This window comes from Erpetoichthys calabaricus, chromosome 2 (genome assembly GCF_900747795.2).
Source record: "Erpetoichthys calabaricus chromosome 2, fErpCal1.3, whole genome shotgun sequence".
Lineage (NCBI taxonomy): Eukaryota > Metazoa > Chordata > Cladistia > Polypteriformes > Polypteridae > Erpetoichthys > Erpetoichthys calabaricus.
Window position 1 is genome coordinate 166677634 of NC_041395.2, and position 17807 is coordinate 166695440.

The 17807-nt window shown below is 33.9% G+C and overlaps 2 protein-coding genes across 3 annotated transcripts in view; one reads left to right on the forward strand and one right to left on the reverse strand.

The window, feature by feature from the left end:
- ubxn7 (UBX domain protein 7) overlaps positions 1–10352 on the forward strand; it is a 143181-nt gene extending 132829 nt beyond the window's left edge. For both annotated transcript variants that reach the window (XM_028825689.2, XM_051922887.1), the window contains 2 exons: positions 3484–3563; positions 5827–10352. In XM_028825689.2, the coding sequence (XP_028681522.2) occupies positions 3484–3563; positions 5827–5988 (242 nt within the window). In that variant the 3' untranslated portion in view covers positions 5989–10352. The remainder of the gene's footprint in view (positions 1–3483; positions 3564–5826) is intronic.
- Positions 1–17807, reverse strand: part of LOC114669508 (presenilins-associated rhomboid-like protein, mitochondrial) — a 1019231-nt gene that overhangs the window by 139785 nt on the left and 861639 nt on the right. The gene's annotated exons all lie outside the window — the stretch shown is intronic.

Below are 17807 nucleotides of genomic sequence, written 5' to 3' on the forward strand. Positions count from 1 at the left end.
GATTAAATATTACTGAAGAAAGAAAAAAAAAAATTAAAACAGCCAAATGGGGCTATGCATACGAACTTAAAAGGTTTAAATAAAACAGAAATATATACGTTTATTTTTACTTTCTTAACTTGTGGAGGGTGTATCCTGTAGCAAAGCCCTAACTTTTTTCGTGAAAGCCCGTTTCAGTCAATAAGTCTTAAAAACAGGTGTAAAGATATTGACAATAAGCTACGCAAACCCACCAAGACATGGAATCGTTTAAATCAAGGCGCGAGTCGAAAAACACCATCCCATACTTTTAGTTAACAATTAACACATTTCTATATGTATTGTAAGCATACAATACAGCTGATAATATGTTTATCATATTATAGCTTATTTATCTGGTGTACCGACATTTTTGCACGTTTAACGGCGGAAATCCAACGTGGTTTGTGCCCTTCAGAATGAAAACAGTTTGCATTTACCTTTTTAATAAAAGTCGAGCTTTTAAGCCTGAGAAATCACCCCGTAAAAATGCACACGTTTAATTGCACATGTGTTAATATGTATGCTTACACACTATTAAAAGACACTCAACAATTAACGTCATTTACCTTCGTTCCCGCGTTTGAGTCGTGCTGTAAATTTCTTCCTTGTTTTCAGTTCACGTGATTACGTAGGAGGCGTGATGACGCGATACGTGACTCCGCCTCCTCCATTACAGTATATAGACAAAAAAGAGGTTCCAGTTATGACCATTACGCGTAGAATTTCGAAATGCAACCTGCCTAACTTTTGTAAGTAAGCTGTAAGGAATGAGACTGCCAAATTTCAGCCTTCCACCTACATGGGAAGTTGGACAATTAGTGATGAGTGAGTCAGTCAGTCAGTCAGTGAGGGCTTTGCCTTTTATTAGTATAGATTATACATTTTAGAATGGGTTTCTTTCTGATGTTTTCTGTTTAATGCTTAGGTTTTAATCTGGTTCAAAGCACATGATCTATAATGATTTAATGACACGTTAACGGTTTATTTAAACAAAAACAGCTACAATAATGATGACAGAATCATTACAACAGCAGCTATGATAAAACTCATGACTATGGCAACAGAGGATGACAAGAAAAAAAAGTTTTTAGGCAGTTATTTTAAAAAAAACACAGGATTTCAAAAAAGGTGAGTTTCTACACACTGTCATTGAAAAAGAAATTAAGAGCTGCTTGATGATACTTGAGGTGGACAGTAATGTAAATCTACTTGAGTGGTGGAAAACACAAGAAGGCTGATGTTGTAACATGTAATCATGGTGCTCTGAAGTCAGATGCTGTGGACAGACTGGTGTTTCTGTCACACAATTTGAAATTTCTGCAGTAGAATTTTACAATTATTTTATTTTTTCTGATAGGTTTGTGCAATATTGGATAGAACTTGAAGTTAGTAATTTGTTTAAATTTGTTGTGGGTTTGGGTGTTGTGTATTTTTGTGCAATATATGACAGAACTTGTTTACAAATGCTATAGTTTTTTTCCTGCGCAGTTTTTGACAGACCTTTGGATTTTTTCACTAGTACAGTGCTAGATTTTTATTCTTGCTTGTATGCTGAACAATTCACCTTATTACAGAGCAATTTGTTTATCCAGACTGTAATGTTTATGCTGTGTAGTTCAATTGTGATTAGTATGTTATTCCCTTTGGATTCATATCTTGTTTACATTATGGGTGTCTGTTTAAAATGCTGTCATAACAGTTGGTCTTAGTGGATTTTTTTGTGTAAATCCTGTAGGCCCCTTTGAAATGATTTTCTCATACTTGCCTTGTTTTATCTCATGGATACTTTTAACTGATTTTAATGTTTTTGTCTTATTTTACTTCAGTTTTAAGTCAGTAAATCAGACCTGTTTTCCTTAACTGTTGTTTCCATTAATCTCATTAGTAAGCTACAATTAATATTCTATTAACAAGACCAAGCTAGATTAATAAGCTTTTACAAACAGATTTTTAAAGAATGCAAAATATTGTCTACTTATCGTTATTGTCAAAGTCGCAGAAAATATTGAGATTTAATTTTATTGCCAATATCGCACACCCCCAGGTGTGAGTTGCTTGAAATATGCATAGCCTTGTGATTGATAGTAATGGAATTAGGGACACCTGGAAGAAGTTTATAGAGTAGCTGTTTAATGAAGAGACTGGTATAAAGAAAACAGAAGGATCGAGCCATACGATTTGGAAAGAGAACATTGCAAAAGTACTCAAATAGATGAAAATAGGTAATGCAGTTAGTCCAGCTGGAATATTGTTGGAAATATTGAAGCAAACGAAAGTCCAAAAGTTCAGTTTTTGACAAATCTGTGTAATATTCTAGTATACAAAGGATAGAAGTATTAGGGACAAAAAATCCATGATCAGTCAAAAGTTAGCAAAATGTAAGCACTGACTTATAAACACTACCTGTGTGTTATTTCAGGGCAATATTCACAGTTCTTTATGGAGTTGGAATGCCCTTTCATAGTGCTGGGGCTATTTCCCGGGAATTCATTTCCCAATGATTCCTGCATTCTGAATGGCCTAGGCATTTTCAGTTACTCCATTTTTCTGCCCTTTAAAAAAGAGGGTAGGATTTCATGTGCAACTCTTTGTTGTTGACACCTAACTGGTATTTAAATACTGTAGTATTATATGTGGTAGAAGTGAAAATCTCAATTAAAGAAAGAAACTTATCCTCAAACAGGAAAAATCACTAATCAGGCAGGAGAAAAGCTATTTAGTGTATCTTTTAATTACTCCTCAGCAAAATTCCTTAGAGGGATCATTTTTTAAAAGCAGTCTGTTGCAACATGTTCAGAATGATCAGAGAAACAAAGGATAAAGGTTCATTTTATAAAATATTGAATTTACATACAGTGTCAATCAATGCATACATTTTACTGTGGTTGGTTCATTAGTTTCCACACAAGTGATATATATATATATATAATATATATATATATATATATATATATATATATATATATATATATATATATATATATAAAATATAAAACTCTTTTATTATTATTATTATTATTATTATTATACCTTATGGGTTGAGCCACCACCCTTGAAATTTCTGTGTATGTAACAATTGCCCATTCTGGTTGCCCACAGGACATCTGTTCATTGCTTAGTCATCTCTTAGTCATCTTTCAGTACATTTTGTTGTTCAATTGACCATTATCTGATTTCCTGATATGCCTGAACAGGTTTCTGACATCCATTAACCCATTATGCTATTTCTTTAAGATGAATGGTATATGTTAATATGGAAAGCATATCAAAACATATCCTAAATGACTATGTGACCCCTAAGTTTAATTTTTCTTCCACATACGCCATTTTCACAACTACTGTTAACTAAGATGCACTTTCATGTAACTAAGTTTTATATTTCACATACTAATTTGTATACATGTGTCAATACAAGTTTACGATACTAAATCTGGTTGCACATTAACAATTTTTTCATCAAAGGTCCAAAGGCAAGGCTGATGCTGCGGTACCCAGATGGACAAAGAGAACAGATTTCTTTACCAGCACAAGCAAAACTCATGGTATGTTTTTCAGCAAAACCTTTATTTTTTGTTTAATTACAATATTTTATTCTTATTCATAAATAGCTTTTTTACCAGCAGCTAATATTATTAGTTCACTTGAGCTCTTTACTCTTGAGTATGAACGTTATTGCCTGCTTTTCCTACTGACTGACTTCAGCATTTATTGATAGTCATTGGAAAACACAATTTTAAAGGAAACTAAACCATTCTTTTGAATTAAAAGAGACAGTAGCATTAATTGAAATTTTGGGTACAAGTATAATTTCATCCTGTAGCACATCCTGCAAAAATGTTGCTTAAATCGGATTTGAATGTAATGCTTTCCTGGATTATACCCATTTTATTCTTTTGAACTGTTTGGAATGTTTTAATGATTTGACTGTTTAATTTATTTCCCCATTTGCGCAATAAACTTTGTAAATTTTTTCACCTTTAATATAAAGACCTATTTTATGTCTCTCACTTGATACTGTATTGAACCTTGGTTTAAGACTACTAGGGAGTCAACTTCCCATCTGAGTGTCAGGCATATTCTGGCACAGTGACCCCTGACAGCACTAATTTTACCACAAAGGGCCTGTTGTCCTCCACCCCATTGTTCGAAGTATATGTATATGTGTCCACGAGGGACACCCACTCACTCTCCCCCTTTGAATTTGTATGTATTTTTTTATTTCTGTGCTGGTCTCTTCCAACCAGGGCAAAGTAATAAGATTTGCCCTTATTGTTAGTCTTTCAAATTTAAAAAAGCATAGTTCCCTTAATTTGTTCTTTATTCAGATAAGGCAACCCCAACACAAAATCTTTCATAATTAGGTTATATGGTATAATCAACGCACAGTGAATAGCCATTCACTTTTCCACATTGAAATCGAAGGAAGATGTGTAACTATTTCCGCGGTTTCGGCCAACTTACATTGCCCCACTCTCTAACAGATCATGCTGGAGTGAAGTGAATAGGAGAGTGTTTGAAGTAGTTAAGCTGCACTCATGATGCAGGAAATAAAAATGTCACTACACAAATTCTAATTTTATTCTGAGGTTATGTAGCACACAGTGAAAGGCTGTGATCTTTCTTATTTTATATTAGATTTATTAATTATTTTGTGCATGTGTTTTTCTATGTTGAATTCAAAAGCAGATGAATGGCTGTCTTCTAGCCTATGTGGCAAATTAAACTAACTCATCATGAGACTAATAATAATCTGATACTTATAGTGCACTGTGAATAGCTACAATTGTTAGTTATTGTTTGATATTTTTGCTTTGTGCACTTTTTCTTTTCTATAAAGAATTTGAATTTGGAAAAATTGCTACCTTTCTTTCTCTCACAGTGCTACTTTATTTCATACAAACTTGAGTTGAATGCTGTGTGCTTGTTCTGTGTGTATTTCATGCTCTGAAAACACCCATCTGTTTTGCATGCCAGTGCTGCCTCTCAGCTATGTTTTCTTGATCAGGCTTGGTGGGTTTGTTACCTGATCCTAGGTGTGAATAGACCAACTGTAATACATATTCACCTGATAGACCCCACTTCTGTGTCCATTGTCAAGTTTTTCTGAAAAAGATTAGCGACAATAAAAAGTTTTATACATTTTTGCCTTTTGACTGGATTATCTGATACATTTTGGTGTATCCAGGAACTCAAAACACACAGTAGTCAAAAAAACCTCTCCACAATACTCTACAATGTGTTTTCAAAATACTGCAGCACATGTTGAGGAACACTATATTTAGAATTTTACACTTTTGGAGCAATTTAGAAGCCAAATATAATCCTGACCCACCTCAAAATGAAAATATATAACACTGTGGAATTATTATTTGAAAATTTGATGAAATTGGTACAACGTCACAGCATGGCTAAATCACCAAAGTATCTTATATTAGCTTCAGTCTCAAAAGGGTTAAATTTCCTTTAGTTGTAATTCAGAGAAGTGAGCTGGAAGTTACCATGTGGTAAACAGGAAGTAAAATACATTGTTATCAACAAGACAGGTGATTTATTAAGAACCACAGTGGAAGGTAAGAATTCTCTAATTGTATGGAAAATTTGCTCACATTATGGCTGTCCAAGACGTGTGTAGTTTTCCTGAGAAAACAAACACATTCTGAGAAGAGGTGAAGGAAATTTTGAGTTTTATATAATACAATGTATTGAAATTAATATATATGTTTCCTAAGTGCTCCACTGTATTTAAAAATGTTTTGCTTTACTTGTGTGCAGATTTATAATATTTGTTACTTTTTTGTTTTCTAGTCTTTGGTGAAGCATGTTCAGTCCAAGGGTTATCCCAATGAACGTTTTGAGCTTGTTACCAACTTTCCACGAAGAAAGCTTTCTCATTTGGACTATGATATCACGTTGCAAGAAGCTGGTCTTTGCCCTCAAGAGACTGTCTTTGTACAAGAAAGGAATTAACAAGACTGCATGCAGTGTTACACAGGAATGTAGTAGCCAGACTTAACATGGAAATGGTGGCTTTACTGTGCAAATTGTAATTTGCACTTTATTTCCTTGACCTCTGGTTTACTGCTTACTAACAAAAAGGGTGAAAATAAAAGGAAACTCATATGTGGCCTACAGTTGCAGCAGTCTTGATGTGGATATAAGCATCATTTAAAAGACACTCTCACTAATCCAAGTCCTTTGATCTGTTTTTCAAAAAATCTTTCTTTAGTAATGTGTCCTTTTTAAAAAAACAAAAGAAAAAAGAACAAACAGCTACTCTTGATCTGGATGTTTTGAAGTGACTTTTATTATATATGATTGTTTATAAGATCTCTTGAAAATTTACTCCCAATTAAGTAATACTGAAAAAAGAGTGGCCTCTCAATCTGTGACTAAAATGGAAAACAATGGGTATACTGCAGTGAACTGGCACCATGATGAATAAATAGTTGCACAATAAGATGTTAACGTGGTGTGTCAAATATGAATTGGTCTATGTCAGATCTTGTAGTAAAACATCAAAGCCCCGATGAATGCCCCTTTGCTGGTCTGTGGATAAAATATTATAGAAATACTGAAGAGCAGATATCAACAGAAAAACAAACAATAGTCCATAAATAAAATGGTAGGACGTCATTACGTAAAAGTGAGGAAACAAGGAAGATCTATGTTAGTGTAACTGTTTTTATTTTTTTACCTCAGCCATAATCCAGCAAAAGCATCTACAATATGTACACCATTCAGCTGTATATTGGTATTGATGATTCTGGTCACTTTCTTACTTACTTATTTTCAGTTCTAAGTAAAATTAATTTACAAAGTTCCTTCCATGCCCACTTCAGAGATTAAGTTGAAACATCTACTGTCTGGCTGTTGTAAATATACTTTTAAATGGTAATCATTTTTTAGAGGATGAAAAGCAATGATCACCAAAGGAATATTATTTTTCCAGAATATTTTTTTGTAAGTTTGCAAACCAGAGTTCTTGCATTTGGCGATTCACGATAATAATGTAAACTCAGTTTGTTTTGTTCTTAACATATTCATTATTGTGCCTTTTTAATACCTTGTTTTAACATACATAGTGAGTCAAAGAGGGTTATTTATGTTGGGGATTCCAGTATCCCAACAATTTTCTGGTCTGTTGTTTATTGAAAATGGTGGAATATGCTTTCAAAAATAACCTATAGAACAGGTTACACAAGCTCTGTCACAAGCATGATGGATTGTTCATTCCTACAGGACCATTTTGGTTCCATTTGACTTGTGTCATTGTTACCAGTGTATTTTTTGGGGGGGAAGTATGATTAAAATGTACTTCAAATGAAATATATTTAGAAAATGTCACAGTTGGCTGTTTCTTCAGATTTCTATTCCAGTTAAAGTTCTTGGATTCATTAGTAAATTCATTTTAAAATTCATTTGTTTATATTTCCTTTTAAAGATATAAACATTGCCATAAAGAATAAATACAGTAATAATATAATAAACTTGTTCTCCATTTATATAGTATGTGTGCTTTCAAAGCACTAAAATGGGGATGATGTTCAGTAGGCTAATGAAAGTATTAGCTTTGCATTGTTTTTTCTCCATAATAAAAAATTACTAAGCTGCTGCCATGTATTGTTGTTTTACAGTATATCAGGATATGAGGCTTGATAACTTTTTCTTCCCTAGCCTCTAAACTATTATCACTCTGTTAATGTGCTTGTGGATGGCTTTAGATTTCCTCCCCCACCCCCCTTTAATGAATTGACTTGAGACATTCCATTTTTTCATCTGTCCCAAAGTTTTAGGTAAAATAGCTTTGACATAATACCAGAATGGGTATTCTGTCCTGGTATTAATAAAAGAGTATATTGTAAAATCCAGCAAATTGCTGACAGAAAGGGTTACAACACTCTAATTATGCAAAAAGCATTTCCATATCAAATTTCTACTCATGATGTATTTGTCTAATCATATGTACAGAAATAAGAGTGTTTACTTGTAATTGTACTCAAATTAAATGTACTACTTTTGAAAATGAAATTCAGGGATAAATATTTACACCAGGCATTAATTCCTGATTTTAGTGACTTCATTTTAGTTTTAAATGAGTGTCATCTTACAGATCAAATTGTGATTAGAATAATGGTCAAAATAATTTGAATATTTGTATTTGTAGACTAAAAACATGTTTACAATTTTTCAAAACTGTATATATCTTTATCAGAAACATTTGCATGATTGTCTTGCATGCAGGATTTCTGACTGTTAACTGGCGCAGTATAAGAAAGTGTTGGTATGTGCTGCAACCAGGGTTGGTTCCTGCTTTGCTCTCTGTGCTCCCAGGATAAGCTCCAGTTCTGCACAGCCCTGAACTGGATTAAGCAGTTTTAATGATGGAAGAATGAAATAATAGACAAAAATGTGGTGAGTTGTATCCGTTTGCAGTTTGAATGAATTCATTGTAGTACTTTTTTTTTAATATATGAGCTGAGATAATGTATTTTAAAAAGTTAATTGCATTCTTTTGTAAAATTTGCATTCCATTATAATCAGGCTACTGAGAAACTTGTACACTTTTTGATTAATTTTTCTCATTTTGAATAATAATAATATTTTAAATGCCAGTGCAAGAACTTTGGCAAGCTGTCTTTCAAAAACAAAGCAATATGTTGAAATTAACATGCCAAGCATGTGTTTAAAGTTCTTTACGTTGAATTTTCATAATTTTTTCTAAATATTTGTCTTTTTCACCCTTTAATATATTAATGTTTAATCTCTTCAAAAAAACCTTGCATTATTCATGAACATGACATCAGGTTGTCTGGTGAGCGGTACTGTGATAACATATTATATAACATGTTACTGAAATATGATGTCATTTATATTCTTTCTACTTTTTGGGTTCTGTCATGGGGATAAGCAGAATTTCTTCAGTTTTCTATCTCAAAAAAGTATGTAACTTTGTTGAGCTGTCCATTTCCTAGGCACTGTAAGCACAATAAGGAGTGCAGTTGCACAATGTTTGGACGCTGTCCTTAAATTCAAGGTGTGATGCCTTGTATTCGCCCATTGATTGAGGAACTTTCCTGTGATGCTTCTGCACTTAAATGCTGCCCAGTTATGTCAAATTGCAACTCTAAATTCCCTGTGTGTGTCTGTGCTTGTGTTTTGCCTCATTTTAATGTGGTGACTCATATAGGCATTCTCTTTATGTAACTGGAAGGATTAAAGCAGAATTGGAAAAAACAATTGAAAGTTGTTAATTTGTACTAAAATGTACATTGCATAAATGTTTTGTGAGAAAAAAAACAACTTTTTTTTTTTCCAAAAATAACAAGAAGCTTGAATTAGAAATTTTTGTTGGTAGCTAGTCTATTCTCAGGGGATTCCTTTTTATAAATTGTTAAATATTTCACAATGTCACAGAAGTGTTAGTGAATTAACTTAGTATATTTAAAAAGTTATTAAACCACACACAGAAATGTACATTTCTTAAGCAACATGAAACAATCCTTATACGTTTGTGCCATATGCAAGAGTAATATTAATATGTTGTTTCATCACATTTTTCAGAATGAGGATTTGTTAGTCATATTTGCTTTACACTCTTAGATCTCTTATCCCCTTTTCATTTATTTGGGGAGTGCAAATACTGTATTTGTAAATGCAGTGCATCTCTTTCTCTGACTCAGGTTAGCTTATATTTTATGTAAGAAATTCCATGCATCTTGGGTATGTCGCTAAAACTGTGCATTGCAAATTTAGCAGTTCAGAAATAGCCCCCTGACACCCCTTTTCCCTTCCCAATAGTAAAATAATTAAAAATTAAGTGCGACTTCTTTTGTAAAATTGTTGGAGAGTTCAGATGTTTAAGTTCTCATACAGGTGACAAGTACAGCTTTTTTGGAAGAATTTTAGGAGTTGACATTCTGTCATTTTTTTTTTTCTTTTTCTTCTTCATCAAGACTATTTGATGTGAGGAGACAGGTGGCAATGGTAACATCAATTTTGGAAGTACTTTATTTAATCTCTCCATTGTGTGTTCTAATAATTTAGAACTGTAATTTTTATTCTTGCTAGTGGTGGTATTTTACCCCAGCTGTCATTGTGGGTAAAAGGTGCTTCAGTTCTCTGGGAGAACCTTGTGCAATGCTGATTTAAGGTGACTGTAATGAGGATGAAACAGTACTGCATACAAAGTTTTTTTGAAACAGTGTGTTAAAAGGACCAAACTGAAGTGATGTGCACAATTTTACTAGTTAAGTTTCTTTTTTTATACAATTCGTCTGAATATTGTTAAATTTAAACCCATAATGATAATTAAAAGTTGCTTTTTACAACTTCTTGATGGTTTTATTTACGTCTGTTCTGCATTAGACACTCTTAGAACTGCACTTAAATGTTTTAATTATAGAACTGGTTTACTTTACTTACTTTGCTGTTTATGATATTTGTGAAATTTCTTGAAACCAGTGGTATTTGAGCTCTGTTTTCTCACATTTCGAGAAAAAAAATACTTAATATGCAACAGCACAAGGTATTCAGCTCACATTTAACTTTAACCTGCATTTATTTTAGGTAAAGACTACACAGTGGTGCAATAATTACTGCTGCTGCATCATAGATCTAGAATCCTAGGTTTAGACTCCTCGCCAGATCACTGTCTGTGTGCAGTTTGCGTGATCCTCCTGGTGCCTGCATGGGTTTTTCTCTGAGTACTTGGGGTCTTCTCCCACATCCCAAAGATGCTGATGTTAGTTTGACTGGTGATTTCAAATTAGCACTGTAGGTGTCTGTGTGAGCAGTCCATATGATGTCTGGAGTTGGTTTTGCCTTACACCCAGTGTGGCTGGGATAATTACTGGCTCCCCACAACTCTCAATTAAATTATGTTGGTTTCAGAATGTAAATGGATTCTACATTTTTTGTCATCCGAAGCTAATGTTATAATAATACAACCCCAAATCAAAAAAAGTTGGGATGGTGTGGAAAATGCAAAAAAAAAAAACCAAACAAACAGAAAAAAACAACACTGATTCTTAAATTTACTTTCACTTTTATTTCATTAAAATCATGATTTGGTACAAAACCTGTTGACATCACCTGTTTGAAATTACATCATTATTTAATTATGTTTCCTCATTACTTGCCTTAATCTGCCCCAATCCCAACTTTTTTTGCAGGAATGGATGCATATTAACAAATGAAATGAAGTTGACTAGACAAAACATGAAATACCTTCTTTTCGTACTATTTGCATTAAAATAAAAGTCAAAGTAAATTTAAGAATTTAGTTATTTGCATTTTCCATACCATCCCATAATTTTCTAATTTGGGGTTGTACATGATACGAAAACTTAGACTATTCACTTAAACAGCTTATTTAACACATTTTACTTATGCAGTCCAACATGGTTGGCACATCAGAGGAAGTCAGAATGTTGTGTATTTACAGCACTGGATTTTTATGGTATCTCTACATAATTTACACTCTGTAAGCAGAAAAAAATAAGCATTGCATGAGAATCCCCTAAAAAAGTCATATTTTTGAAAGGATGATAAAAGTGTCAAATTTTTCAATTATTCTGTTTTCTAAGTATTTTTTTGCCAAATCCAAAAGAAGCAATTGTAAACGTTGCCATGTGCCAAATACGAATATACCATACACCAACAATGAAGAGCATAACTTTTTTTTTTTTTGTAGACAAGTTCATATTTACAAATAAAATACAGTACCAGTGAAACAGATACAAATTTAAATATCCTAGAAATGTCCAGAGGAATTCTGGTTCAAGGTTTAAATTAAAATATTGTACACTTGACATTAAAAGTGAAACAAACAACTTGAAGTTGATTAATGTTTTTTTTGGAATACTAGGGGGCTTTGCCCCCAGCTCGCTTTGCTCGCCAACACTGTTTTTTGTTTTTTTTTTTGTTTTTTTAATATATACTTCCTCTTTGCTTGATCAGCTGTTGGCTTGCTGCTGCTCACGTACATTTTGTATGACGCTTCAAAGTCACTGCCTTGTCTCTCTTCTCCCCCAGACATCCTCATACACTAATCAATCTCATTTCACTGTTCCATTATTTCACAGAGTAATATTTTAAATTTGTTTGCGCTAATGTGATCTTTACTCTCATTTTTTTGAGACTTTTGAATTTTCCTACTTCCATTATCTCGAACCTGCTGTGCATGTGTATCACGGGACTTGCTTCCAAAGGTTGTAAGTATGACGTGACTTGCCTGTCTCGCGGGATGTGAAAGTGTCTCTCTGTCTCTCTTCAAAAGGTCTCTGTTCAAAAGATCACGTTTCGTCGCCGGAAAAAAGTCTTGTCCCAAGTTTTTTTTATTACAATAGATAAAAAACTCACGTCTTAGGATAAAGAAAAAAATGTTTAACTGATCAAAGCCAACAGGCCACCCAGTCCTTTCGAGGCATTCTTTAATATGCTTGGTGCAGGCTAGTTTTCACTGTGGCAGATTCATACCAGCGACTACATATTAGCAATAATAATGGCATTACCTTTTTTGATTCTGCCCAGTTTGATTAGCACATCAAGAGCAAAATGACAGATCAGAAAGTCCAAGTAACAGTCTGTCATATTGACTCCTGTCTCTACTTTCTACCAAAAAAGAGGCATTAAATCAATGTGAACAACTTACTTGCAACAGTGTCTCAGGGGTAAGCTATGCAAATGAATGAGTCTTCGCTGATTTAACTGCTTAGACCAGTTGAGCTCATTTAAAGTTAAAAGACATTATGTTCAAGTTTGGCTCTGCTTACAATGTTAGTTGTGCTTATCTCTAAAGTGAGTAATTTCATTGATATAACCTGTTGATACCTGCTAATAATACAAGTTTGAGTGTTTAGTTTAAAGTGTATGGTAGTCGCCCTTTTATTTACTTAGTATGAAATGTTTTTGATGGTCAAATTAGCAAATCTCATTTATATATTTATAACTATTTTACAAAGTAAAATGTGAATTGTGGATATAATGAAAGTAAAAACACCATTGGCTAATACAGGGGTGGGCAAATTCATTCCTGGAGGGTCGCAGTGGCTGCGGGTTTTTGTTCCAACCCAGTTGCTTAATTAGAAAACAATCCTTGCCAATAATTACATTTCATGGCTTGTTAGTGCTTTAACTCTGCTATGTCAAGCCATTCTCATATCCTAGATTTTTTTTTCCATTCTAAGGATATCATCCAAATACTTTGAAGTGTAAAACGGATGGGTAATTCGCAGTCCTTCACTTTTTTCTCTTCTCTTTCTTTCCAAGTATTTAATTAAACCAAATAGTGCACGATAAATACACACAGGCGTAAAGGGTAACAAGCAAAATGGATAACTGCTGGTTTCTTTTGTCATTTGCATCTTATTGTTAATAAGGAGCAATTAAAAACCAAGAATGCAACTGTTTAAGACTTAAATAAGCAATAAGGGTTCATAATCTTAACGAGGGAGATAACTAAAATGAAGCAGAAGTGTTTCTAGAGCAATAAGTGCTTCTTATTAAGCAATTGGGTTGGAACAAAAACCTGCAGCCACTGCGGCCCTCCAGGAATGAATTTGCCCACCCCTGGGCTAATACACTTTGGGTTGAAAGACCAACAGCAGATAAAAAAAAAAAAGAGACAATCATTGCCTTAACATGCATGAACATAATCAGGTTAAGGTGAATAACCTGATTAAGACAGAAACCTGATTTTTCAAAAATCCTTGTTTGCAAAGCAAATACACACGCAGGCTGAAAGAGTGCTGCAGGCATGCGTGAACTACAAATTTTTATTTACAATAACCTAATTAAGATTTGCATAGCCACATAATCATATTATTTGCGGAGAAATCTACATCTGTTAATCATGTTTCTCAGAAGCCAATAATCTTATTTCTCTATTTGAAATACAGGGTTTACATGGAATTTTAGAATTGTATTTCTGTGAATAATAAGGTTATTGAAACACATGTAAACACACTTATTAAAGTGCACAAGAGAGATATGCACTGTACCCTCTGATGGTGTGTCATGGAAGTGCACTGCATGGGTGAGAAATTGGGCACCTCTGGGGAGTACAGGAAGTGAACTGAAAAAACTGGAAGATTGTTGTTATAATTTTAGTAGTCTACAGCCTTTTTTAATTAGTCTTTTTCAAGGCCATAGGTCAAACCACTTTGATAGAGCTATATTTTGAGATGGTGGAAATAAAGAGAAATAAAGTCTTTGCAAAACAGTAATATACTTGCACCCTGCAACTGACTGGTACCGCTCTAAGTTGGTTTCTTGCTTGTGCTTTTTTTCTCTCAACAGCAGTTTTGTGTTTTTGCACCTCTCCATTCATTAAAGTCACCAAGAAAGATTTTAGAAAGTGAGAAGCAAAGAAACATCATATTAAAGAAATGCAGGAGCATAAGCCCTGCTCTTCAGATATTCAACCCATTTGTTCTTCATTTTGGTCAGACATTCAAGTAAGAGTTTCAGTATATTCTGAACATAAACACAAATGTAAACTTGTCAGATATCATCACTATAGTTTTTTTTTTAACTATATGCAGTAAGGTAGGTCAATATTATATTTAAGATGCTTTGTTTTCAAATACTTTGGGAGTATTGACGATCAATACATATATTATTCTTTACTTACATTTGAATGATATATGTCATATATTTTTCCTATGTATTTTAACATTCTCAATTGCTTAATTGGGAGATAAAGTCTGTCCCAGCAGCCCTGGACAGGATGTCTGTTGATGACAGGGCCCATTTTTGCACCTTTATGCTTAAATAAGACCGGTCTGGAATTCCCAGTCAACCTAACACACACAGCTTTGGGAGTATGGGAGGAAATGTCACACAGACTTGGGAAGTTATGTATTTTTTTACTTCATATTTAGGTATTGACAAATGTGTTTATTTTCATGATCATAAACTGTTTCTAACTTTGCATTGTACTAATTGATTTCAATGTAATCCTCTAAAGTACCATACTAGTTATTATAAGGTGCTTTAAGTTAACACACAAAACTATTACCCTCTTGAGGATGCGTGCCAGTTACGAGATGTATTTTGCAAAGAAACTTAGCTTGTATTTAATACTGAACCTCTTCTAATGTGTAGCCACTTAAAATAATAGTCTTATTACTGCAAATACATAGTGTAATATTTGTTTTTTAGCCAGACATTTATACTGCAGACCTCCCATCCCAAAGCACTGTTTGATTTAGATTAGGGCTCTGTGTAAGCCATAGGAAAATAGTGAAATCAGTGTCTTGTTCATTGATCCAGCTTGACATGTTGCATATTTTATGATGTGATGTGACAGAATATTCAAGCACACATTTGAAAAAGGATAGACTATGAGCTGTAATATTTAGTGCACTATGGTATTCAAGTGAAGCTGAACTGGTATTAAGGGATCTAATGTTTACCAAGAAAACTACTACACTACCACTTTCAGACTTAAGTAGAAGAGGAAAAGCCATTTTATCCTTTATATATGTGTTTGAAGGAGGATTTTGAAATTGGCCTAAATTGATTAGAAACATAAGACAAAGAATTACTCTACATGACTGTACTCCCTAATTCTAGCAGAGATCCTTATAGCAAAAGATTTAGTGAAATGCAGGCTATGTGTGAACAGCTGTAGTTAGCTCTGGTTGAAATAAATGCATACATTAACTTACTAAATGAGAAGTGATCTCAATTTTTGTTATTTCTTAAATGGAACACAGAGGTCATGGACAGTGTAGGACCCTAAGGTCAAAGTGAGGTTTATTATCCCATAATGAGGAATTCATCTGGTTATGTCAGTTTAAAGTAAATGACAGAACAGACAGGAGAGGAAATCCATACATTTAGTTGCAAAAAATGAATAATGGCTACCAAAAAGAAAGAACATTGTTAAAGATTACAGCTAAAATGTAGGCTGAATTGGAAAAACTAAACCTTAGTTCCTGCTTGACAGTATTTTGTGACTGACTGCAGAATTCCAGCTGACTATACATCATGAATACACAGAATGTATGCAGTTTAAAGTTAGATAAAATAATCAGATTGATAAAAAAAGAGGAATACAGCATGACAGATGTTAAGTTTTTCATGTGAGCAAAATGGTATCATGCACCAGTTTTTGAGGCCTGGGGTGTAAAAAGTGCCTTTAATAAATAAAATAACACTAAATCTAGAGTAGTTTTGAAGAAGTGAGTCTTTCATTGAAAGCAATATTCAAATCAATGGCCAAATAATAATACAAACCAGATGTCAGCATTTTGAAGCTATCTTTTGATACCCTTGAAGGAAACATGTTTACATCAAAAATCTGCACCAAGATCAGAGGATTTGGCAATTCTGATTCAATATACTGTTGATACAGAGGATGTTTTATCTAGCAGAACTAGTAGGTGGTAGAATGGACCAGAAGATGAAGCTGCAAAGGGCAGGCAAAAGAATAGGCAGAGAATTGGGCTGGGGCCCATAGCAAAAAGTGAAAAGCACAATCAATAACCCAAAATGCAAGATGAAATTTGAAGATCAAAAAACCAAAGATTTTCAGTCCACTCTATCTAAATTTCCTTTCCTTAAAGTATTACAATCTAGTGATGCATTTAGTTTTTATTTTTTCAACATTGTTTGTTCTTGAATTACTAATTTAATCATTTGAATAACAAAAATAAGAATTGCAAACCATGTTAATGCTGCACATAACCCAACAAACCCATCACGATGAAATGGTGATGGGAGAGAGGATTAAACATTAGTATGTTGGAGAAACATGAAGCAGAGTGAAGTTTGTTTGGAGAATAGCTAATGGCAGTGTTTTCAGAAGTCCTCTGTGGAAAATTATATGCAACTTCTGTTTACGATTTTGGATACCCCATATTTAAAACATAATCAAATCCAATTCAATTTCACATGCTTTCATTCTCAGATTTGGGTATGGGTGGCTCAGTACTGCTCCTTTCCCAAATAAATCTGTGTATACACAAATGCACACTTACTCATTTGCATGTGTTTATAGATAAATGTTCTTGTACACACATATTTTTGCAAAGATTCCACTGTTCTCCCTCTCATTGTAGTTTGTCAAACCAATTGGTGGATCAGACATGTTAACATGACGAGGGCAGGGACTACTGAATTATATCTCTTTCTCCTTGCCGCTGTCTTTGCCTTTCTGTTGTGTTGTGCTTTGGTTTTGAAAATGAATGCCAGACAGAGGTTTACTGCCACCAAGGTTCTGGAAATGTGCCTTTTTGACCGTGAAATTGAGGATGATGCATCTAAGGCTAAGAACATTATGGAGGACCCTGATTACAAAGGGTTCTTCTCTGATGAGACTGATTTTCTAGACCTTTCCCAATCCCAAGGAGAATTTGCCACACATCTTTCAACAGCAGGCCCCTTCACTTCCATGAATGGAATATTCCTAGTCTCTCTCTTCCCATTTGAGAGACAGCGCAGACTTAATACTGCAAATGCAAGCAAAATCATCATTGACATAGAAGTCAGCCTCTGAGCTGTACTTCTCCCCACCTATAAAAACAAATTCTTGATGTGACAAACTTAGAGATGAGGAGGGTTTACTGTATGGTGAAAACAACAAAGATGGATACAAGCTTCCTGCACTTGCCAGCTGATTCTGACTGGAGTGTGTAGCTCTGAAAGGGAAGTAACAAGTCTTCATAATGCAAACACTGGTACATCAGTATTCCCAACCACATTTTATTTCTTTTCAAGTGTGGTATTCTTTGATAATAGGGAGATAGGAGTACACAGAAGGGAATGGGATAATTCGACAG